Source organism: Lycorma delicatula, chromosome 4, assembly GCF_047948215.1.
Source record: "Lycorma delicatula isolate Av1 chromosome 4, ASM4794821v1, whole genome shotgun sequence".
NCBI lineage: Eukaryota > Metazoa > Arthropoda > Insecta > Hemiptera > Fulgoridae > Lycorma > Lycorma delicatula.
Window position 1 is genome coordinate 82,167,209 of NC_134458.1, and position 26,536 is coordinate 82,193,744.

General features: G+C 27.1%; 1 protein-coding gene and 1 long non-coding RNA gene across 6 annotated transcripts in view; one reads left to right on the plus strand and one right to left on the minus strand.

Moving 5' to 3' along the window:
- The window catches only part of PIP5K59B (Phosphatidylinositol 4-phosphate 5-kinase 59B), a 220,564-nt gene that overhangs the window by 22,788 nt on the left and 171,240 nt on the right, over positions 1-26,536 (minus strand). The window contains exons 19-21 of one of the 4 annotated variants that reach the window (XM_075363438.1): positions 21,535-21,623; positions 17,558-17,606; positions 12,111-12,513 (exon numbers count right to left, since the gene is read on the minus strand). In XM_075363438.1, coding sequence (XP_075219553.1) covers positions 17,559-17,606; positions 21,535-21,623 — 137 coding nt within the window. In that variant the 3' untranslated portion in view covers positions 12,111-12,513; position 17,558. Of the gene's footprint in view, positions 1-12,108; positions 12,514-17,557; positions 17,607-21,534; positions 21,624-26,536 lie in introns of those variants that run through there. The other 3 variants (XM_075363439.1, XM_075363437.1, XM_075363436.1) reach the window with 3 other exon arrangements.
- On the plus strand, positions 9,526-25,508 carry LOC142323600 (uncharacterized). 2 transcript variants are annotated; one of them, XR_012756132.1, is made up of 5 exons: positions 9,526-9,631; positions 15,911-16,016; positions 18,915-19,101; positions 22,448-22,507; positions 23,917-25,505. It is a non-coding gene; the product is annotated as an uncharacterized LOC142323600 (long non-coding RNA). The 2 variants fall into 2 exon arrangements; XR_012756131.1 differs by having other exon boundaries at positions 22,448-25,508.

A 26,536-nucleotide genomic window follows, 5' to 3' on the forward strand; every position in this document is an offset into this window, starting at 1 on the left:
TCTTCTGTAATGCTTCAGTAGTATTTAGTATTTATTAATACTATACATGAGTCATGAGTCTGGCTTCATAACCAGATACATCCATTTTTGAAAAAAGTGAGGTTATGTCATTTATTCAATCCTTTCCTATATATACAGCTGTAGCATATGTTACATGTTTCATAAGAAGATAAGTCACGCTGTATTATTCAACTGAGAAATCAGATTCGTACCATAACCAGATAAGTCACTCTTCATTAGAATCAAAAGCAGATACATCAAACTGACTGCACATAGGGTTGCTGTAGTTTTAAGTCTTAACACCTCTAACCGCATTGAGTAATCGAGTGTTGTGTATTGCTACATGTGTTCAGTTTATCAAACGCTGTTTTAGTTAATTCAGTTAATATGGAAATTTACCAAGATTTAAATAATAATTCAAGAAAAAAACATGAAAATATTTGGGAAGTCAATAAAGTAAAAAAAAAAACAAAGATATGCAGATACATTTTGTTGTATTGTAGGTTATGTTTGTAATTGTCTGCATGCGTAGTGCAGTATAAACACGTTGTGTTATTGCTTACATTCTTAAATATTTCACTTTATTTTCCTATTTGAGTCGTTTGGTTCCATTCAATCCCTTCCAAATAATTTTTCTTTTACTGCCACTCTGAGAGTACTGCAGCATTATTTTTTGTCCATTACAGATATGGCCCTACTGAACCGCCCATACCAATTACCAGCAAGCATAACAAAAAAACAAGATTCCTATCACTGTGAAGAGTTTAGCAGAAAAAACCAAATAATTTTTCAAAAAAAATTTTTTTGTAATGAAGGCAAGATATCTGCATTAAAATCAAAGCAAGATTGTTTTATTTTTAAATATTCTGATGCAATGCTAAGACATACCAGTGGCCAAAAAGAGCCGAAATCTATGACTATTAATTATTTTATTTACTCTAAAAATAAGAAACTAACACTCATGTTTGTTAAAAAGCGTTTCTGGATACATTAAGGTTATCTAAAAATCACATAACTGGTGTTGTGACACAGCACCATCAGTCAGGGACAATGCCAACAGAAAAAAGGGGGGGAAAAGGGAGGGGATCGAAAATCTGTAATTTACAGAGACAAAAAAAACAGCATAATTAATTTCATAAGGCTTTTAAAGCTGTAGAGAGTCATTATTGTTGCAGTATTACAATGCCCAAATAACTGATGTAAATCTGAAACTAAAGTCTTCATACTTCAGACATGTATTTAGAAATAACTTTAATACTGGCTTTGTAAGCTCTCAAAGTGATGCATGTTCGGCCTGTATTTCTCTTGACAAACGGATTAAACAGGAAAAATATGAAGTTAAAAACAAGAACTCATGCTTGATAAACAAGTCCACAAATTAAAAGCAAAAGTATTTTTCAAATATTTACAAGAACAACGTGATGATCTTCTTACAATTACTGTTGATTGCCAGAAAAATCAAGCTTTTCCCCCTGTTGCTGACAAGACAACATCAAAAATGAACACCACAAAGGCTCAAACAAAGTGAGCTCAGCAATTTCTCACTGCTTAACGAGCATTAACATTGCTGAGACTGTGAAAGTCATTCGTCTTGTGACAGATGGTTGTGGGGGCAAAATAAAATTTTATTTTGTCATGGGAATGTTATGTACATGGCTAAAACAAAATGTTCAAGTCACATTGAAAAAATTGTGTACATGTTTCCAGAGGTAGGCCACTCTTTCCTCCCATCAGACCGCTTCTTTGGCTGTATAGAGAAAAAAAAATCCCAACTATTATAAATTCTGAAAATAAACTGAAATTTTTTCAGAATTTGAGAAAGTAATTTCATTGTAGAATAAATTATGATTGGAAGGCAAGTGGTAGTGACGTATTAAGACCACCTAGCCAGTGGCCAATTAACTCATTTAATGCCTGCAAAAGATTTTTTTTAAATTTAATAAACAAAAAGATAATATTGTAGTTAGATGTGAATTTAATTATAAAAAATGAACTTGAAAAATTTTAAAGTATTTGTAAGAAAAGCAAAACAATAACAGACACTGTTCCACCTGCTTTAATACCGTCAGGAGTACCAATACCTCCACTTAAAAAGCAGGATGTTAATTTATTGGCAAAACATTTTGGTGACTGGAAAACATTAAAATCTTTATTGTTTTTTAAAACAGTCTTAGAAAAGTAACGAGAATTATGGTAACATTGAAGATTATGCAGAAGTTCCAGAAGGATGTCAAAATTTTGTAGAAAATAACTATGCATTTATTTAAAAACTTATTTTAATAAATCATTATGTTAAAAATAAAATATTCATAGCCTACTTTGTGACAAAATAAATAAATAGTTTTGTATTTTTATCATGTTTCTTTAATAATCAGATAAGTCACTTTATTTTATATCATAACCACAGATATCCCCTTTTTCAAATCAAAAGCAGATAGATCCAAGATATAATTTAAATTATAGGAAAATAGAGGTCTTCTAGGGATCCATAATTCTCTATGTAAATACAGAATTGATACCTATGATACCTATATAACAATGGAGTTTCACATTTTTAACTATGGCTAACAATTAAATATACGTTTTTGCCTTTTTTGAACATTTTTAAAAGTGTGATGTATCTGGTTATGAAACCAAATGACTCGCATGTTGATCATAGCAATAGTAAGTAGCTTTTGAAAGTGTTGTCTAAAGTGCTTGTTGATGCCTATGAATGATAATTTTGAAATAATATTGCAGCTGACCTAAAATTATTGTACATAGTTGTAAAGAAGTTATAAAAATACACTTTCTACATACCTAAAAGTAACAAGCTGCTTGTAATGAAAGCATACGAAACAAAAGTTGACAGTGAGAAACTTTGCTAAACCTGAAATGAAACTTTGTTACTAATAACAACAAGTAAAGTCAGATTAATTTCTTTTAGTACAATTATAGTTTTAATTATTATATTTCAGTACTTTTTCTTTTTTACCCAACCGTAAATGTAATATAATTTGGCTGTAAACTTATCTGATTTCATTAATTGTATTTTAAGTTCTGTTTATATACACTATACAGCACTGCATTTAAAGTGGTATAAGCCTATTGATTTAGTTTTTTTCTAAAACCCTATACAAATATTTTATATAACATAATAAATAAAATAATGTTTAATTCATACAATTCTGATGAGCGTATTTATTAATAATATTATTTCTATTTTTGATAGAATAAAAGGATTAGTAAACTGGAATAATGAATTATGGTTTAACCAAATATTAGGAAATTATTGTTAACTGAATTACAATAACATGAAAAACTGTAAATGACTGAAAAGACAGTTAGATTTAAGTGGGAGTTAAACATTACCAACCAATACGAGAGGAAAAAAGAATTCTTAGTTTCAAATAATAACGGGAAAAGTAACCACAATTTTTATAATTTCAACAAAAAAAATCTAAAAATCTCACATATACTAGAGATATATATTGTGTTAGTATAAATAAAAATGCATAATTTTAAAAGTCACTTCATTTTTACATCTGCATTACTGAAGATTAAAAAAAAAATTGCTTTAAACCCCACTACTACATTAATCAATTAATAACAATTTAATGAATCCACCTTAACCAGTAAGTAAATAAATATATAGGGATGATCTTCCTATATTGTTTTTCATATATAAATTTGTTATTTTTTAACAATGCTTTTTTCACATTTTTGGAGGTGAAATTATCAGTTGTTCTTTTATTGTAAAACTGAACTTTAAAAAAAATTATATACGAATCATAAGTGTTAAACAATAAAAGTTGATACAATAAAAACAGCTGCATAAATAACTTTAACAAAACCTTTTGTATAGCGTATTATATTTAATAGTAATTCTTTTCAACAGAGCAACCAGTATAATTTAATCTACCAATTTAAATGAAAATTCACTTTGTAGTTTAGTGTCTTAAAATTCATTACCTTGCATTTACTTTAAAATTTTTCTAATTATTCTATTCCAAAAATAATATTATTTACTTCTATAATTTTTGTATATTTTCTATACTATTAAGGATGCATTAATATTTTTAGGTGTTCAACCATATCAGAAATATCTGTTTTTATTTCTGTATAAAATTTTTTTTACATAATTAGATTGACATTTTAATTGCTATTCAGTTTTCTATGTAAATTTAAATTAGTAGAAATGCGATAAAAGCGTTTATTATATTTTGGCTGCAGTGTAAAATAATAAATACTAATAAGTAAAATTCAATCACATGGAAGACAAATTATGAATACATGAATAAAAATTCAAACACATGGGTGACTAAGGTGTACCAACCTGTACTTTTTAATGCATATTTAAAAATAATTTTTAAAACTTAATATCATTGAAAAAAATGGTAATAGATAATGAAGGTACCTCTGAAAACATTCAAAGAATAAAAAATGTATTAAAAAAAGGTAAAAATATCGTTATATTTGCTGCTCAATTCATAAAAAAAAAATCAAACAAAAACCAAACACACAATTACATTAATTTAAACGGAATGTGATTTAACGTACTGGAAATTTAAAAAGTGCATGTATATGAAATCTACTGTCATTTCTAAAATCATATTAATTTCCCTTTCTTATAAAACAATTGATTTAAAATTAATAACTATAAGCTATAAAAATAAATGATAAAATAAAAAACAAAAAAATTATAAATAAAGTATAATTATTTTATTGTAGTCAAATTTAACTTGTTTTGTGCTGCATGTTAACATAAGACCATCCTCCACAATTAAAGAAAAAAAATTACAAAACTGTACAATGAAATATGATCAAAAAATGTTATATATATATTATATATAGTACGATACAAATAAAATATAGAACTGAAACAGTGATTCACTAAATAAAAAAAGCTTTAAGGGTAATTTTAACATTTACACCAAACATATTTACATAAAACCTAACACTATTTTCATTAATGAATACAAAATTAAAAAGGATACACACATCTTTCTTTTAATATCTAATCAAATAGTCACAATTACAAACAATTAGTAAAAAAATTCTACAGTGAATCGTCCACATAAAATGGAAGAAGCCATTGCAAACTGCTGACTGTTAATTATATTACACTATACTAAAGTTATTTATATGATAAACTGTATTAATATAATTTAAACATTAATTTACACAATTACAGCATCTGTACAGAAAAAAAGGTAAAAATAAAATAAAGTTAGTGCAGAATGCTCTAATACAATATATATATATATATATATATATATATATATATATAATTATTATTATAATTATACATAATAATTATTATACACATACTTTTAAATATCATTATTCTAACCAATCAATTCGCTTTTATTAATAATTATGGAACTAGTTACAATAATGTGAGTATGATAAAAATTAGCAACTCTGGAATAATAACATAAAGAAAAAATCTAAAGGAAGATTTAATTTATTAGCTACAAATATATATATATATAATTTAAGTTAACATCATATTTTTCATAATTTTTTAAATTTTTTATACTTACAATACATACAAAGATTAAGTTAATATAATAAAAAACTTATACATATTTTAAGGCGTACTATTAAATATTTTCTGGAGAATGAAAAAAAAATTAATAAATAAAAGATTCACTGAACGATTTTCAGGTGCCACTAGCAAGGGAGTAGAAAATTACAGAAAGAAACATTCTGCCAAATTTTTATTTTAACAACTCTTTTATTGGATTGCTGATGTGAAATGAAAAATATGTCAAACATGCCATAAATATATGCATGCCCAAGGCATATCAATACATACTTCATATTTCAGCACCATGTAACATAAACAGTGATTACAGTAATGCTTTTCAAAACGTTTTCATATTAAAACAATATTTTTACCCAGTTTTAAACAAATGCTGTATGAACTGAACTCAGTTCAAAACAATAACAATGGATTATACTTTTTGCATGGTTGGATTGGTATATTCTTCAAGTCACAAATTTTACTGCAATTGATATACACACAGATATTTAGACCACTTTTTTTAAAGAAATAATTATTTAAAAGCAGCCACAGAAAGTAATAATTTTAGAAATGTTATTTCTAACTTAATACAGTAATTTTAGAAAAGTTATTCAGAAGAGTTAATAAATTTGGAGTGCTTATTTTTTGAAATTATGTTTTCCATTTTGTTAGCTGGTATGCCAGTTAAAAACAAATTAGCTGGCATGTCAGTTAAGTTATTTTCACTGGCAGTGAATGGGTAAAAAACAAATTTTAAACATTTGTATGTTTTGGGTGCTCTTTTTCGTTGTAATGTATCCCATAGCTAAATGGCACCCATAGATGAACTTTATTATTGAAGATAGGAAAAAACTGTTACATAACTTATTGTATTTTACATCATAGAAAAACTAGTAACAAAACCTATGTACGTGTTACGATAAACATTCACGTTATTATTAGATTTACTATTAATGACAAATACACCTAAAATATGTCTAATAATCAACGTTGACTGAGCAGCACAATAAGTAAAAAATTACACTTTAGTTAGGGTTCAAAATACTACTAGATTTTATTGCTACAAATATATAATGGTTGTCAACACATCCAAAATGTAATCTTTCATAATTATTCATAATGATACAAAAATCTGTTTTATGTAACACCACAGTTTACATTAACCTTTAAAATTAAAGATAATTTTACTTTCTAATTAATAAAGCGTTAGGGAATCATTCATAAATAATGTAATGTATGTGGACAATTAAACTCTTCTTCATAACAAAAGTAATGTTTTCATAAAAACCTAATAGCACAATAAGATGTTTGCAGATTACTTTTGCATCTACTGCAGGCTCATTCATATGAAGGGTTTTCATTTGAATGCTGTTAGAGAAATATTTACAGAATTGCCTTCATTGAATAACATGCATGTGAACACAACTTCGCTAGAAATCGATAAAAAAAAAGTTGCTTAAATCATGGTTATTTTTTATAATTTCATACAGAAAAACTCTTTTAATTACAGACCTGATCATTTTTTTCCAAACATGTTGAATTACAAAGAAAGTGTGTCTATTATGAAGAATTTTACCAACAATTACAAATGTATACTTACTGACTAACTGAAAAACTACCTGCTTTTCTTAAATGTTACATTATCAAAGAATGACCCTTCCTAATTTTATTTTCATAAAAAAAATGAATATAAGAATTAAAAGCTGTCCAAGACTACAGCTGTAAATTCATATAGAATAAATACGTAAAATTAAAAAAAAACTTTACTACAGTAAACAACCTGCATTATCAATTAATTTAAAATAATTACATTAAATGGTTTTAAAACAAAATTTGTAAGTAATAGTGTAATGTGTCAATACAAAGCAGTAACAACGCTGTTACATATAAAAGATTCAATAATCATAAGAACATTTATGAAGACATAAATGTGATTTTAATACTTTTCAGGAGGACAAAATTTACTGATGAACAGACTTTCCAATAACAGATTCACTGCTGTCATCATGACATCTAAGGCTGGAGAGGTCTATTCAAACCATGCTGCTGTTGTGATATATACAGCAGCAAAGATTATGATGCCATGCTGCTGCTGCATATTCTACAGCAAATATAGTATTATTTTCTTAGGGTAAAGTGGGAGTATTTATGTGCTGATATGTAAAAAAATATTCTACTTTCAACATAGAGAACAGGCCAAAGTTATACGCAAATAATAAAAGTAGAATAAACATAGCTTATAGTATAATTATGTAGAGTAAAACAGCATGCAAACCACAATAATCCTACAAATTTACAGTGATAACTTTACATCAAATAAAACCACATAAAGGGAAAAATAAACTGGTAACTCCTAATAATACCAAAATGACAGAATGATAACAATAAGATCATTAATTAATTTGAACAAAATTTAATATAAATACTGGGAGAGAGCAATTTTGTTTAAAAAATTACAAAATATATTAATATAAAAAATAAAGAGATGAATTAAAATTTAGAGAGGTGACCTTTGTAAATAATGAAATATTATTATATAAAACATAGTGATTGTATTTACCTTTTAAAGCAAGATTTATGTCAAAGGTGCTATGAACACTCCCAAAAACCCCTCTATGAAACACATTAAAAAACTATTGGATCATAAAAAAATGTTATCAGTTGTCACTGATCTACAAGTAAAAAAATCTTGAAGCATAAGAAAAATAAATCAAGAAATTTTAACAAAATTCCTAAGTAACAATAGAAAAAACAACTGGGCATTACAAAAAAAAGACAATGTATATATATAATAAAAAAAGACAATATCGTTTCAAAATCAAGAAAAACTATGAAAAAACTGTTATAATATATAAATTATATAAACAGTTAAGTAATTACTTCTCAATAAGTACATTTCATTAAAATAAAAATACAAAAAAAAAATACAATTATAAAAATAATCTAGGTCTCTAGATACACTAATAATGATATATATAATATATTAACTTAGCAAAAACAATTCTTTTATTATTGTATTTGTCCATATTCCCCTTTGCACTAATAACTCAAAAGACAAAAGTGTAAAAACCATTTACCAATAAGAGTACACAATTTAATAATGCTTCTTACCTCATGCTTATTATTTTTTAATAGCACTTTCAAGGTTTTTTTCTCATCATCAGTTAGTTTTCTTTATTTTCTCAAATCAAACATTAAATTTATAACATATAAAAATATGTAATTTTTATTAATTTAAAAAAAAATAAAAGTTTAACTGATGATGGAAAACCTCGAAAGCACTATTAAAAAATAATAAGCATAAAGTAAGAAGCATTATTAAATTCTGTACTCTTGGTGGTAAACGGTTTTTATACTTTTGTCTTTGATATATTGATAAAATATATTTGATGTGATAAAAACCTAATTATTAATACATGAACATTTTCTATGTGGATACATAGCGCAATTAGTAATGTAATTAAAATAGCAGTAATTATTATATAAATTAAAAAAAAATTTCACACTTAGTAAACACATATAAAAATATGAATAAAACAAGTTTGAAATTTAAAACTGATACGTAATGAAGTGTCTTTCTGGTAAAGTGGAAGCATTATATTTAAAAAAAATTTTTTTAATGAATTATCAAATATTTTTGATTCATTTGAACCCACATACATGCAATACTACTATCTTATACTTATGTATAAGATCTATTTAGTAAAAATAAATTTGCTACAAAAGATAAACAACTTTTCATTTAAATAATGGTGATATTCACAGCACAAAAATAATAAAAATGACAATACAGCATCAAGCATGTACAAACAGTTTAAATTTATAAATAAGTTTAAAGCTATTTTTTTATAATTTTTTACTCTAGTGTGCATGTAAAATAAGAAAACACAAAAGTATAGCTATGATAAGCATGTAACTGACACTAGCTGACATAAAAGAATTAAAAAATATTTATCTATATACACCTGAACTATGTAAATAAACAACATAGCATTTACTGTCAACTAATACAACATAGCAGTAATCTTCATATGTTACATACTGTACACTGTGTTCTTCTATCTTGCTTAGTCATTGTGGCAAAGTAATTTGTTTGACAAACAACATGAACATGGAATGCAGGTAATTTTTTAACATTATGATTTCTATGATATAAATTAAACTTAGAATTTTCATTGCTAGCCAAGAAAAATGTAATAAATTGTTTCTTCAATCAAATATTTTACAAAACAGCAACATCCAACAGTTAAATGTTATATTCATCAACTGTTACTGGGACCACAAAATTAAACAAATCACTTCAGTATAATAACTACGTGCAACAGAATGATGTGACTTAATTTAGATAATAAAAAAATGTTTAAAGTGATTTTGTCAAATAAATTTAAAGAAAATTCTCAACAACTGAGGAAACCCCTATAAAACAAACCTGAATGAATTACCAAAAGAAAACCAAAGGAGTTATTTCTTTTTTGCTACAAGAGGTCAGGAAAACACTAGGACAGAGGCATAATCACTTAAGAAATCATATTAATCTGCTTATCATCAGAATGAATAACAACACATAATTTTAAATGTCTTTAGAGAAAAATCCCAGTGAGTCAGGTTACAATTCAAATCTAGAATTACTTTTTTATACGTAAACTAAATTTAGCAAATTTACTTAAAAAAAAGGTCTATAGTTTAAACTTATTTCTGTTCAGCTTAGTTCTAAGCAATCATGTTTTTTTTTGTTTTTTTTTTATACAGTAGGCTATTATGGAACAGAGACCGAAACTTGGGAAGACTAAATTTATTGAATATGGTACTAAAAATTTAAGATGATAATTAAACAATAACACATGCACCTTTTTGGGAACCTAACAAGTCTTGAACTATTAAAAATTATGGAAAATCGTAACCAGAAATATTAAACAAATTTGTGATAACAGATTACCATGTTTACAGAATAAGGGTTAGATAATGAAAGATGTAGGATTTAGCTAGATGAATGAGGAAAACAAAGAGATATGAAGAATGGAGAACTTCTGGTATAAGCAATCTCTAGATAGATCAGTGAAGAAGTTTATTAAGTTTTTTATCTTTATTTATTTTTTTGTTACACTGATTGCAACAAATTATTCATGGAAAAGCATTCTACTTAATTGCACTACTAGAATACTCTTCAATATATACAGATATGCTTATTATAGAAGAGTAATTTCTCAATTATTACACATAACATCAATTTTATTTTATTAATTGAAAACAAGTAATTAATTTAGAAATAGACACTTTTAACACAATTGACAATATATATTTGTTAAAGATATGTAAACAAATCCAAATACTGATGCTACTGTTAAAATCAAATTAAAAACAACACTTTTTGCTACTTTCTAAATATTAAAGTAATGCGGAAACTAATCCTCACATGTAAATAGTAACTGACAATCATAAAAATGAAATAAAAATTTTTTTTTTTAGTCAATAAAATAAAAGTAGGAAGAGAATATCCTCAAAGATTTAGAAGAGAAGCTAAGCTTATTACATGACACAAAATGATACAGATTCATATCATATTTAAAACAACTGTTTTTATCTAGTTTTAAATATATTATCTAGAACAGATTATTTAATATTTAGTTCAGATAGATATTTCAAAATACAATACTCTAAATAAATCTTTGCCGCACTTCTGAATAATTTCATAAACTCTTGAATAAATTTCATATTAACACTACTTTTTGGAATTAATGAAAATTGAAGTTTACTCTGTATCAAAGGAAAAAAGAATCAAGAAAATAAGATATTTGATGTCACAGATTCTTTTAAACAACTTCAAGAAGGCATTCATACACATTATTAAATGAAAAGGTAGAAGTAAAAAATCGTACACTTTTTTGATACTGCTGGTCAAGGATGTTTAAATGTTGCAGAAATATTAATTTCATCTGACATTTTATTGTAACTGAGATTTTACTATTAAATTTAGAATATAAATAACAATTATTAATACACTTACAGAAAAACAATTATTAAGTATGAATGTTAAACAACTCTGTGTTTTAAAAATGTAATTGATTTTATAATCTCTGAAAAAGAAATCAAAACAAGCCAAAATAAAGGTAGGTTATGACTGGTATTAGGAAATAGTGTGTGACAAAAAAAGGGTTGAACAGATAATGCAAGTGTCTAATGACTACTATCAAATTACATGTTTAAAATTAAAAAATGATTTTAAAATGTAAAATTATGATAAACTGTTATGTAATAGAAATAATATTTTTTACTTTAAAAATGTCATTAAGAGTGGCTTGAAGTAGTGTTATACATGAAATAAGAATCTGAAAGAAAAATAATTCTGAAAATTTTAGGAAAAGAATATATAACTGATATTTTATAGATATTTAATAATTATTAAATTATTTTTTTGTGAGATACCTGTAGAGTTAAAACAACAGTTAGGTATTTGAAAGAAAATGTACCTTAACTTCATTAGATAAATTATTTATAAAATCGTACATTTTCTCTTTTTTTATGTAGCAATTAAAGTTTTATATATATATATATATATACGCTACTGTTAATTAAACAATTCAGTACACCTCTTCGTAATATCAACAAATTTTATCCTATCATATATATATATAGACATTACACAGGCTTCCTGAAATATATTTTTATATTTGAATTAGTTTTAATTTTATAAGATAATTTTTATAATAGCTAAATAAGTTGAACAATTTAACATCAATTAATCATATACTTCTTCCAATTTACGATAAGACAACTCCAATAACAAGAATAATAACAACAACAACAACAACAACAACAACATTTTATAAATTAAAGCATAGCTAAATTATTTGATTTAATACTGATTGCTAAGCAATTTTAACGGCTATGAATTATAAAATGTGAATATAAATAACAAATTAAATAATAGAAATAAACTTGAGTTGGCATCTTGGAATCTCCGGATCTTGCTTCTCCCTTTCATCATACTGTAATCCCTTTTATCGCTGGAAAAAAAAAAACAAAAGAACAAACGATTACGATGCCCACATGATTTCAATATTATTTTACTAAAATTTTGTTAAATTTTTTTTGTTATTGCAAGAAAAGCATTAATGGAATGGTAATTGCTAAAAAAATATAATTAATATAGGACAGATGAGGAAGAAACGTGAATTTAACAATACTTCTGTTAAGCTTAATCAATAAGAAAATAGTCCCTACCTTTTTAATTTGACTTCATTACACAGTCAACAAAAAAACATACATTAAAATTGTTTATAAATCCAGAAGTTTTAGTAAATTAAGGTTATTAGAATATGCAATAAGATAAAAATGTTTATCAAAAAGTATGTACAGATACATGGGAACCATACTAATAGAAGAATGAAAGTATCAAAGGCAGATGGACATGAAAAAAAATTATAATAGATACTATTCAACAGAAGAAAATGTTAATAAGCAGAAACTAGAAGAAAATTTGTCATAGAATGCTACATTTGGTAGACCATAATTTCCTACAGGTATTTAAAACAAACATTATGAAAGAAAAAATAATAAGCGGCATACATTTATTTATTAAGTTCAACTTTATAAACAAGTAGGGGAACTAACTATATAAATTAACTAAGATAGTGAGTGGGTAAGGAGAGAGAGCAGTTCTCTAACCAAGAGACATGGGAACCTATGTCTACTGTACCACAGAAGTGTAAAAAAATAATACAATACTGTGAAAGTACAAAAACAAAAAAATAAAATATTAAAAAGAACAATACATTAAAATTTCAAAGATCTAAATTATAAAAAATAAATAAATAAAGGAGATTAAGGCAAGAACAAGATGAAAAGAAAACATCACTGGTATCAGAAATGTTTAAGGGCCTATTGTGATCACTTCCTCACATTTTTTTCTCATTAGATTATTTCTTATAGATAAATTAAGTTCTAAGGCTCTATTATCTTTTGAACTGAAGTATTATATACTTCATTCATTTAGTCATTTCAAAGTACTAGACATACATAGTTCTTGATCAATAATTAAAAAGCTAAAAAAAATAGGTTGCAGTTTCACGTGTGCTACTGGTATCTTTTTGGGGCTAATGACCACAAACAATTGATGTAACTCAAAAAGAAAAAAACTATATTGATATCTTTTTTTATTAAAATAGTTAAAACATACAGATTCGATAAACAATAGTACATTCCATAAGTCACAACCACATAAATGCTTTTAATAAAAGATCCTATTTCTTTGTTAATGATGTAAAAAAGAGCTAAAATAAAATAATATCAAAGAAATACAATAAATAATTCTTCAAGATTATATTTTCATAATAATTTTATAAGCCATCTGCAATTAATTGCACTGCAATTTTTTACTTTACCCTCAGATATCGCCAAGACAGACAGAAACTACCAAGAATATAAAACCAATTTCAAGGAGAAAAGAAGTAACTCGTTCTATAAAAATACAGATTTTCATATGCACGCACGCATGTATACATACATACACACACACCAATTTTTAAAAATCCATTTTTACAAAAAAAAAGTTTGAACAATTACTACAATTAATGAGTTAAGAAAATGTTTTTCTTTCCCTAACTGAAAAAAATGAAATGTGCAGAGATTAACACTATGTTTTTATCAGTGATAAAAATATTAAGTAATTATTTGAAAACGTTTGTAGATCGGAATTTTAGTCATACTGGAAGAAAGAAAATACAAAACTAAAGCTACAATAATCAAAATCATAAATTTTATATAATTTAATTCCTCACATGAAAAAGAAAAGTAATTACACCAGGGAACTATTTAAAATGTATTCATTGTAATCGTTGTTCTTTTGTTTTCTTTAATACAACTTCAAAAATTAATTATTTATTTTTCATCAATTAAAAATGTTTACAAGGTAGTAAAATAAATGTAGGCTATACATTAAATTAAAGATTTTATATTAATATTATAATGTACATCATAAGAATCTTATTTTTTTAAATACTGTGTATATTTAACTATATGGAAGTAACTTTGCATTTTTCAACAGTGATTAACCCTTTGACCAGTATGCTTTAAAATGTTATGTATAACTACTGTGGTAGGTTAAAAAAATAATTGCAAAAGCTTATTAAATTTGAAATATACTGTTTTAAAATTTTGAATTTACAAATGAAAAACACTTAAGAATAAAACAATTTTTTTTCTGCACAAATTTATTATTAAGATCAGAATGATTCAGTTCATAAACTTCTATATCATCATTTTTATCACTCATGCACGCATATTTAACATTCGTACACACATTCATTTCATTTAAACCAGATAGATTCATTACTTGCAATGTATTGCCACTTCTTTATCAAAAGATTTCGATAACAGCACAATAATAAAATAAAGTGGGATAATTCAAACCAAGTATCAAATGTACACACAAATAAACATTAGACTGCAGCACAGAGCAACCTGGATACAAGAGGCTTCTGCACTCAGATTATCATTTAATGTAGGAGCTGTACAGTTTAGAATCATTAACAAAATTTGTTGACAGGATTAACACATTACCCATTGTATCCATAAGTGTATCCGGCAAAGTGAAAGTTGAGATAGAAATTATATTAGCAAACTGGTCAAAGGGTTAAAAAAACTAAAAGATTAGATTAAAATTATTCATCAGATTATTTTAAATAAAACATATTCATATAAAGCTAGCTGTAGCAAACATCTTCCTTTTTATATCCTTCCTTGTTATTTAATCTGACATTATTATATAACAAAATAATCAATAATAAATTCTAAATTAAAATAGATAATTCCTAACAATTATATCTAATAAAATCTGCGTGCATATGAGAAGTTAATTTACATAAAGATGACACATTACAAGGAAAACAAATACAAAAGCAAGCGGAGCAGCTTAAAAATAATGAAAGAAATACTATTTAATTATAGCATGGAAACTTTGATGCATCCTAACTAAAACATAGACCATCCTCTGCAGCTTCATTTTCATATAAATCTTTTTTAACAAAAATTTTTTAAGTCAGGTAAAATTTTAAGTTTCCCACCTCACAAATTAACTTAAATTTTTGAACTTCAACTGCATTATATTTTACTCAAAAAAAAAAATTGTTTGTAAGCAGTATTGTTTCATTGTCTACACATACGTATGCAATTTGTTAAAATTAAATTCTTCAGCACATTACATTGCCTCTTAGAAGTTATTTATTGACTTTATAAAAACTAATTCTGTTATCACACCAGTTTAGAAAAACATTTTTATGTTAGTAATAACTTATAGTCCATGTTTACACGACCAATTTTAGGACAACAATTTAAATATTTTTATTTTGTAGCTATTAAGCATCTAAATTTTTAATGTATATTTACTTATTAAATTTATTACAGAACACAAAATGATAAACCTAGTATATGAAACTCCAGAGCAGGAATGAAACAGCAACAGCTGTAATAAAAATGTATTAAGATACGGCTTTCATTAACCTATTCTGAGGTAAATATTTCATTTCTGCTGTAACTGCATTATCTATTACATATCTTTAGTAAATAAATAACTATCTGATATTAAATATTCAAAAATTGTAAAATAAAAGAAAAAGTAGCATTATGTAATAAAAAATGGTTGTGTCAAGTTAACAAAGATTTGAAAAATTACTTACAAACATTAAATAAATATTACACACTAATGTGATAAATATAAAAAAATATTTATTTCTGTCGAACTACCTTTTAGAGGGTTAAAACTTTTACATGAACTTACTGCCAGTAGAAGTATCATCTCAGAAAACTACATCACAAAATGATTTATAAGAAGCTAATATATACATTTAATTCATCATCAATACTTATGTAAAATGGATGTTACAAACTACAATTTTACATATGTAGACCGTCTACACAGGACATAATCATGAATAAAATATTGGTTTAATTCTTTTTCACAATACACTGCTTAGTTAAAGGTTTATATTAAATCCAATATTAATCAGTCAATATTAAAGGACAATTCATAATAGTGATGCTAATGAAAATTGCAATAACTTAAAAAATAAACCTGCATAACTATTAAAAAAATAACCTGGTGTAATGATTAGTACGAAATTTGAAAAAATGTTAATTTCATATGAGAGTATCAGTGGCGGCTCGTGTGTAGGCACTGTGGAACTGCAGCACCCCACATTTCCATTTGATATTATCGATAACATTTAATATAATGAGTCCTTTTTAATTTAATTCTTTCTTTACACTTGTACAATATATAATCTTTAAACTTAATGTCAGTAGCCATACCCCAGTCTATGAAAAAAATACAAAAATCTTTGTATGGAACTGTGCAATTCATAGTTCCAGAAAATCTTTTTCTGGAGCAGCACCCCCCACTAATTTTAGCTATAAGCCGCCACTGGAGAGTATTCATAGAAATTCTGCAACAAAGATTTAATAATTAATTAATGAAAAATATCAAGGGAATTTTAAGAAGTTTGGTAAGAATTGCCTTTAGGATTCATAAAAACTGGACAAGAGAGTACTGTATTAAAATTTAAACTTTAATAGTTATATAAGATGTTTACTTTCTTTTTAAATTATAGTATATTACATTTTTTAACAATTTTTTGCATGATAAAATTAAGAGTGAGAGAGGCATGCACCTACATGATATGGAAGGCATGCAAAAGCAGTGACACATTTACTGACATGTATCCTTCAAAAAGATTTTTAGGAATTGCTTTAAGAGATAAATTATGAATTTCTGTAAATGATATGCATATACACAAACTTTTAATAATATATAACAGTTCATTTAACTAATAGGTGATAAGCATATTTAAAAAACTATTTTGAATATTTTTTGGTGACTTATACAGAGATTAACAGTAGCAATGAAATTTAATTAGTTAAATTGCAAACATGTGAACAGTTAATACAATAAAGCATTGAGAATATGCACACTGCAATGTACGCTTTTATTTATAATTATCTATTTCTCATAAAAGTAAAACTGTAATGATCCAAGCATAAAAAAGTACTGCATACCTTATTCTATATCTTGTTCGGATTGAAGAATGCTTTCAAAGTGTTCAAACTATAAATCATGCCATATAAAATATACATTACAAAAGAAGGTATTAAAAATAAGATTTATATTATTAAAACAATGCGATATTTTAACAAATATATGAATTCAGAGTTAGTAAGATTAATATGCGTGCACGCACACATGCACGTGCACACACATACAAAAGAAAAGACTGTGTAGATTTTAAGAGTAAATTAACAAATCTAAAAATTTTAAACAACTAAAAGAGTATAGTAAAAGCAACAGGAATATAAGAATTTACACGGAGTTAAATAATAATTTAGAAATAAACATATGAATGCATTATTGTAAGAAAAAACATTAATCATTCTCAACTTCAAATTACAACTAATACTAATTTAATAATACTAATAGAGAAAAATAAACACAAGAAGATACCCAAAATTTACTGGAACTAGCTGGTAGATCATAAACAAAGTTTTGTTTATGACCTATAATCAGCAGTGCTTAGATTTTGGCAGCCACATTGTTTGATCTCAATGGATCCATGTTTACAGAAATAAAAGTACTTCCATATAAATTTGGTGGTGTTTAAACAACAACAGCAGAGTTTTGTGAATGTACATATAAAATTTGTTCTAAACAATGGCAATTAAGATTAGAGGAATAACAAAGAAGCCATTAATGATCAAGCTATAATAATGAATTCTATAAGTAGTTTGAATAATTCAAATAAAATTAAATAACAAAAAACACAAATTAATGAAGGTTAAACTAATATTTGCTAATCAGTGGTGCATCTTGCTATTAATGAAAATGAAATTTTAACTATACTTATCTGATGATAAGTCAACACTTTTCTAAACATGATAGGCACCTTCTTATCATTCATAGTTACTTATTTTGGAATGTGAAAGGTTTTTCACAGTCCAAATGAGGATGAAAACAGGGACAAGAAGGAGAGGATTTATAGATCCTGAGGTTTCAGATAAAGAACAAGAGCATTTAAGTGGTATTAGATGATAAAATGCCATTATCTAATTGGCACAGATTTGGGTAATAATATTATCTATGTAAAGAAAATCAAAATTATAAGGTAATAAATGAATTTGGACTAATTATTAATAATACATGAAATTCCATTAATTTTTGGGTACAACTTCGCGCTATATAACAGAACTACTTTAACAACTGCAGTTCCCTAAATCACAACATTTATGGACAACAAATTCCATAAATATTGCATGGAGCAACTGTGTGATTAGCAAATTATCGACTGATGAGATTAATTTGTAACTGTTGAGTAATTTATTGACTGATGTGATTAATTTTTTTTTGTTTTTACATTTTTAGTGCACTAAACAACAAATGTCATAAAACTCTAATCAATGGAATACCTCTTTTTTTCAAACGGTAGAACCTAGTTTCTCATGTGTCTATTCCAAAAACAATTCCTCTGAAAAAATACCTTTCATGCTATGATTAAAAATAACAATGGTCAATGGTAACAAAAAAGTCAAATAAACCATCCCCTGTTAAGGTAAACACAGTTTTAATATTCTAGTAATTGCATAAACTATATAAATTTAAAAAACATTCAGCATTATTTAAATACTCATCTCTACAATTTCAGAAGTTTGTACATAATTAAAATAAATTGCTAAGAACAATTCTGTATTGTACTGAATTTGTTTATTTATTAATGAAAGAGGATTTTCAGAATGTATTAAGTTTTTAAGACCAAATAAATCGGTTTGAACAACAAAGATGAGATTCAACTAAACAAGAGGTTACTTAGACTGTTATTCTTAACAACCTAGCTTAACTAGTCTATTAACACCTTCAGTATAAATAATAATGTGGAAAATTACTTCATGTTGTGCCTGATGGTAGAGACTTCATTATTATTATTATTAAGTCAGCACAATAACTGAATCAGTTTTGTAATTACCATATAAGTATAAAAGAGACACTAAATTCCCAATGTGTTCATCATCGTAGAGGCATGTGATCATGTCACAGCTCACTGCTGTAGTGATAAAGTGGCAACATTCAGTAAGATCAGCTGAGTGACAACAGTAGGATAATGTTCTTAGTGAATTTTCCTACGAACAGTTACTTGTGGTTGCACTTTTTAACCAGTGAATCTAATCTGATGTTGAGACAAGTTTTTGTTGCAGTAACAGTCCACTTTGCTATAAAATTAATACAGTAAACAGCCTTCTTGTTGACAGATATAATTATTCTTACCTTCATTAGGCTATGGCAAAACCAAAGTTCCATAACACAGGTAAGTACTATACACTCTTCTAATACTAGGATCTGCAGAATAAAATCACGTGTATACATCAACCATTGAAACTGCACAAAAACATCCATTTTCGGATACTGAACATATTTTAACTACTGCATGGGAAGTTTTGTTATCTCAGATTGCCTTAATGATACAGTTTACCAATCCAAACATTCACTAAGTTCCTTTGTTACAAAGATGGATTATTAACCTCAAACCATTATTAGGTTATTATTATTAACCTCAAACCATTTTTTCAGTTAGATAAAGAGATCAGATACTTCTTTATCACGTGATAGAGAGAACTGCTGTAGATGAAGCCTACACGGTATAACCTTCAATTTCTTATACGAACTTGTAACACTTGGTTGTAAGATGCAAATTCTCAACCTACAAGTGTACTAGATTTTTGTGGTAGTGTTTATTGGCTTTTTTCAGTACAATTTACCCTTTATACAACACAATTTTCACTTCCGTAGGACATCCTGGTTAAGCAACCATGTAAAGGAGGTAGTTTCCATCAAGCAGTATTTCATACCATTAAAGAATACTGTTGTATAGAGATTTCTTGGTCAGTTAAGTGGCAACTTTGCTACAACTGCTTCATAGTGATGAACTACATTAATTAATTATGGGCGGTCTACTACACATTTACTTGAAGTGTTTCATTTGATTTCAGAATAATAATTATGACTATTTTCTAGATAATTTATGAACAGCCATTTTTTAAAACATTAATAGACCTATGAATAACCTAGATACTGGATTCAAATACTTAATACTGTTGTGCAAATTAAATCTTGTTAATGGGCCTCTATCAACTATCTTTTGGATAAATATTATAATAATTGCTTTAAGCAATTAACAGTGTAACTAGGGAATTATTGTTAACTAGGGAACTCAGCAGTTCAATAAGGCTAATTCTGTAATTATTGCAAACAACTGACCAGATTTAAGTAAGGTAAAACACATTCTACTAAACTAACAATAAAGTATTTATAATTGTAAAAACAAAAGAAATTTAAACTGTGTTTTAATTTTGTTTCATCATTATTATACTTATAAAAAAAATTATTAAAAAATTAAATAAAATTAAAAGTAAAATAATAAACCAACACTTAGGTTACATAGAACAATAATTGCAAATCTATCATTGTTTCTCCATTAGTCCTTTAAGTTATTATTGATAATAACTGAAGATATATGACTTATTCACAAAATGATTTTTTTCAATTTCCTTGTTTTATACGAGAGATAACTCTCAAACAACTTAAAAAAAATTTTCTTTTGAAGAATTCACTGAAAAAGAAGACTAGTACTGCAATGTTTATTTAAAAGGCTGTGAAAAGGGGACAGATAATTAAAAATTATAAAATAAAAACATGAGACTGAACTTCTCAATACTATTTTTTGCATTAACTAAAAAAATCAAAAAAAAGTTAACATTTACATATTTTTATACCCGAATGGGTCACTTTTAACCACGAAAGTACATTGGGTTGAACATTATCATTAAATAACACCATGTACCAAAAAGTTCATCAATATGCAGTATAAATGCAATTTAAATTTAATAAAAGCATATAATGATGACACCAACACCCCCACCAAAAAAAATGTCTGTGCACACACACACATACACAAATAACAATCTGATAATTAAAACACCTATTTACTTACGATTTCAGTACAGTTTTCACTATCCTCTGGAACTGACTTCGGGCCATCCCTGTCTCTATTGAGCCCTCTGACTGGAGTAGTTGGACAACCTGTCAGACAAAAAGAAATAAAAAATTCAAGACAACTTACTTCTCACATTAACATAAATAACAAAATATAATGATTAAAAATAACAAAAAATTATATCTAAAATATCTTGCTTCATATCTTCAATCTCTAGTAGTATCTGACAGAAAATATATCTAATGAAACTACCAACAATAGATCTGTGTTTTAGTATTTAGTTTTATGTCAATTTTTATTTTAAAAAAATCAAAAGATAAATGAACAAATAATTAATATTTTTACCACTATTATTAAACAAAATAAGAACCAATTTAAAATGTCTAATTTATTACAAAGAATGAAACTCACAAGAACAAAAATGGAAAAATAAATTAAAAGTATTAAAAAGAAACTAATAAAAACGGTTTATGAAACTTAAATATTATCATCCGCTCAATGTTACATTAAAAATTGGTTGATTTTGATTGTTAATGGTTCATAGTTTTAATAATAGCAAATATTCACAAAATTTATTTTATATTAACTAAAAACCTAAATTGATAAATTTATATAAATGAATAATCATATTATTAATTTTAACATGTTAAATTAATGATTAAATAATAATCTATTTTATCATTTAAGAAATCAAGTTGTTTAATGTAATATACAACATTAATTAAAATCATATTTTAAAAATTCATTTTACACATTAAATGAATACAATATTACAGATATTTTTTATTTATAGTTTGTCTGTAATATTAGGCAAATTTATTATTATTATTAATTTTTTTAAAATCATATCATGGTGAGAGTCCAAACAACGGAGCTAACACCAAGTTAATGCATGTGGTAATTTTTACAGGATGACCTATTCTGAAAATTTCAAGTTATCAGAAACACAAAGATGAATATGCCTATCCATGTAAGTTTGAAAATGATTATATTTAAAATCCCTCTGTATGCCGCACATTAAATATGTCTGTAAATAAAAAGTGTCCAATTCACTGTTATTTTTTCCTTTATTGGCGACAATTTCAACCACATAAATGTTTTAATTCTCTTTGTACTAATGTTTTTTACGTAACAATTTATGACAAATTAACTGCAGTAATTGGGATCATGAATCTTTGTTAATAATAAAACTGAAAAACTGAAACTAAACAGAATTTAGTGAAATTTCAGATTTTTTTAAACTTATTTATATGTAATTGGCCTGAAAACATGTTCTGTGATTTTTTATATTTGATTGCTTGGAAAACCTTTTAACATTGTTTGTGAAAAAATTACTGTAACAATTGTCTATAACAATTCAAGAAACATATTTTAAAACAAGAAAACTACTTTTCATTGTAAGTTATTGCACAGGAATATTTTAACAAATAAAATATTAACTAGTCATAGATATTTTTACAATGTAAAATTTAGAATGTGATCAAATTTTTAAAAACAAGAAAAGTTCACCCTGTAGTAATTTAATGTAATTTAGATAAATAAGAGAAACACATGTTAATGAAGGTATTAATAAATAAAGTAAGAAGGTAAGTTAAATATAAATCAAGTTGGTGGATAAATATCTAAGCATTCACCATGCAGCCCTGATCTGGAAGATTAGGGCTGAATATGTTGCAAAACTTGATGAATTTTTGTGATAAAATAGGAAAACCAGCAAGCATGATCTCATATCTTTTTAAATGAGGACTCTATAAGGAAAAAATATAGTCAAAGATAATATTTTTAAAATTATCATAGTTTTTCAGTTTATTGCAGCCAAATGTTATTATTTCTTTGTATGAACCTTTTATATAACTTATTTGATGACAAAAATAAGTAAAACAAAAGCAACAGTTCAAACAAAATATAGTAACAAGACCAGTATAACAGACCTGAGTACAGATTCTTTCTAATTAAGAAGAAAGTATGAGAAAATATTTATGAAGGAATCCAAAGGAATACTAATATGATGAGAATTCTCACACTTGAATATGGTATACAAACACTGTTCAGACAAGATTACGCAAGATGTGCTCCAAGTTGTGTTTGACACAATTGTGTGACACGTTATCAGTCAGCATGTAGCAACAAGTAAAGTGACACCATATGCATTCCACTGTGGACAGTAGGTGAATGCTGGAAGTTGTGCAGTGAGTTATTGGTAGATAATAAGTGAAAGTGATTAAGTATTAAATTCATTCATAAATCATTAGGGTAGTTCTATTGTAAATAGAAAAGGTATTTGCAGTGAATGGAATTATATGAACCTTAGAATTGTCTAATCTTATTTTGTTATTAATGCAATACTAGGTGTTAATATGAGGATTATTTTTTTTCAAGGTCCGATCGGTCAGGAAATAAAAACCCGCGCAAAAATCAGATGAACCTTTGCGCATATGTGTTACGCAGCGTCTCTAGTATGGCCTTCAATCACGCCGCGCCACTTCATTTAGTTCTCAACACGCAACTAGCACATAAACATGTCTACAACAACAGCATCTCCCGCCAAGTGTGAAGTGCGTGAGGTAATTCGATTTCTTCAGGCTGAGGGGTGTAATGCAGCTGAAATTCATCGACAAATAAGTAATGTCTATGGTAAAACTTCAATGAGTGACAGCAAAGTACGACAATGGTGCAGGAACTTTAAAGCAGGACGTACAGATGTTCATGAGGCAGGCGGTCAGGGAAGGAAGCGAGTGTCAACCGATGATCTCGTTGAGCGAGTGGATGAGGCAATTCGAGAAAATTGTCGGTTCACAATTTGTGTTGAGTGATTTTTTCCTGAAATTTCAAGGTCAGCACTCTACACGATTGTGAAAGAGAGACTTCAGTACCGCAAACTGTGTGTGAGATTGTTCCCAAGATGCTGTCCGACCATCACATAACAATGAGAATGGACGCCTCCCTAAAGTTTCGCCAGCGCTACCACAATGAAGGAGAAGATTTTTTGAACAAAATTGTCACAGGACATGAGACACGGGTCCATTTCAAAACTGAAGAAACAAAAGAACAATCCAAACAGTGGATGCATTCTCATTCTCCCAGTAAACCAAAGAAGTTCAAGCGAACCTTCTCCAACAGAAAGTGTATGGCTACTGTGTTCTGGGACTGGAATGGAGTTCTCTTGGTGGAATTCATGGAATGTGGCACGACCACCACTGCAGCCTCATACTGCGTGACTGTTCAACATCTACGAAGGGCAATTCAGAATAAGCGGAGGGGAATGTTGTCATCAGGCATTGTCTTTCTCCATGAAAATGCTCGGCCGCACACTGCAGCTGTAACAAAGAAGCTCCTGCAGCGTTTTCATTGGGAAGTGCTTGATCACCCACCATACAGCCCGGGAACTTGGCTCCATCCGATTTTGACCTCTTTGCTCACATGAAACGCTGGGTAGGAGAACAACATTTTGGCACAGACATTGAGCTGCAGACCAGCGTAGAAACATGACTGAAAACACAGGCGGCTCCATTCTATGACAAGGGTATTGGAAAGTTAGTACCACGCTACGACAAATGTCTAAATCGGAGTGGCAACTATGTAGAGAAATAGCGTAACTATGTAAGTGCTTGTTAAAAATAAAATTTTTTTTATTTTCACTGTGGTTTTAATTTTGTGACCGATCGGACCTTGAAAAAAAAATAACCCTCGTATTAGCAGTCATTATAACGTCTTTAGCCAATGAGACTGTATTCTGGTTTTCATGATTTAACTACCTTTAAACAGATCCTGTCTTTTGAAATACTAATTTGTATGTAATTTGTTAATTATTATTGTTATTGTTCTGGTTGTTATTTGCTATTATTATTATTACTATTTTTATTGTTGTAATTGTTATTACTTTTATTCTTAATATTATTGTTTGTTGTTCATTATTATTATTATTATTATTGATTTGTCTTATTTCTTATACTCTTAACCTAATAAATTGTATTTATATAAGCATTTGCTTTTGTTAGTCTCTCAATATCCTGGTCACACGACAATATTAATAAGTCAATATTGTATGAAACATTACGTGCTTTTGCCAGTATGGTAAAGCAGGATATTTCATGATATGCTTTAGCGTTGAATGGATCTCAGTCAAATCAACTAAAATAAAATAATACATGATAATATAAACAGTTAAAATGTACAACTCAGAAAATTACTGAAATTATTTTTTTCTCTCACTTTTTATTTGGAGTATTTTATTATTTTCTGCACATTAAAGCACAGTAAAAATATGAATATTAAAAAAGCCTGTATTATTTTCAAAAATTTGTTTCATTTTAATTATTATAACGAGCTGCAGGGCATGCTGCCTCTGCAGCTAGGCCCTGGCAGGCAGCATCTCAGAATAGGATTAGGTGTCCAAAATTGATTACCTCTCGTGTTAAACGTTTTTTTGAATTATGAAAATTTATACAACGATGATAAATTAGAAATTTAACTCTAGAAATTGATACTAACAAATCGGGATTTTCCACTAGTGATCGGTACATTCCGATGCCTACTTTTTGGTTACAGTTCATTATTTTATGAAAACAAACAATCACATAAATAAATAAAAAGTATGTAAAAAAAAATTTAAAACATCATCCTTAAATTAAATGCACTAAAAGGTAAAAAATAATTTTAGAATGGTATCGGTCTTAAAATGCTTTGATGGTGATATGTAAGATTATGTGAAATTCATAGCTTCAAATTAAAAATTTGATGTTTTCGCCAATTTTTTCTTATGCGTGTTTGCACCCCACTCTTTAAGCCATTCATCACATTTGCAACATATATATCGGTATATATACAGTACATCAATATATAATAATATAACAATTATATACACCTGACCACCACAAGATATGTACTTATGAATCAGGATTTTCCGCTTGTGATCAGTACAATCCGGTGCTAAGCTAAGGGGGACGCAACACAGGCACTAATACAAATGCCATTTAGTAGGATAGGATGATTCTTAAAA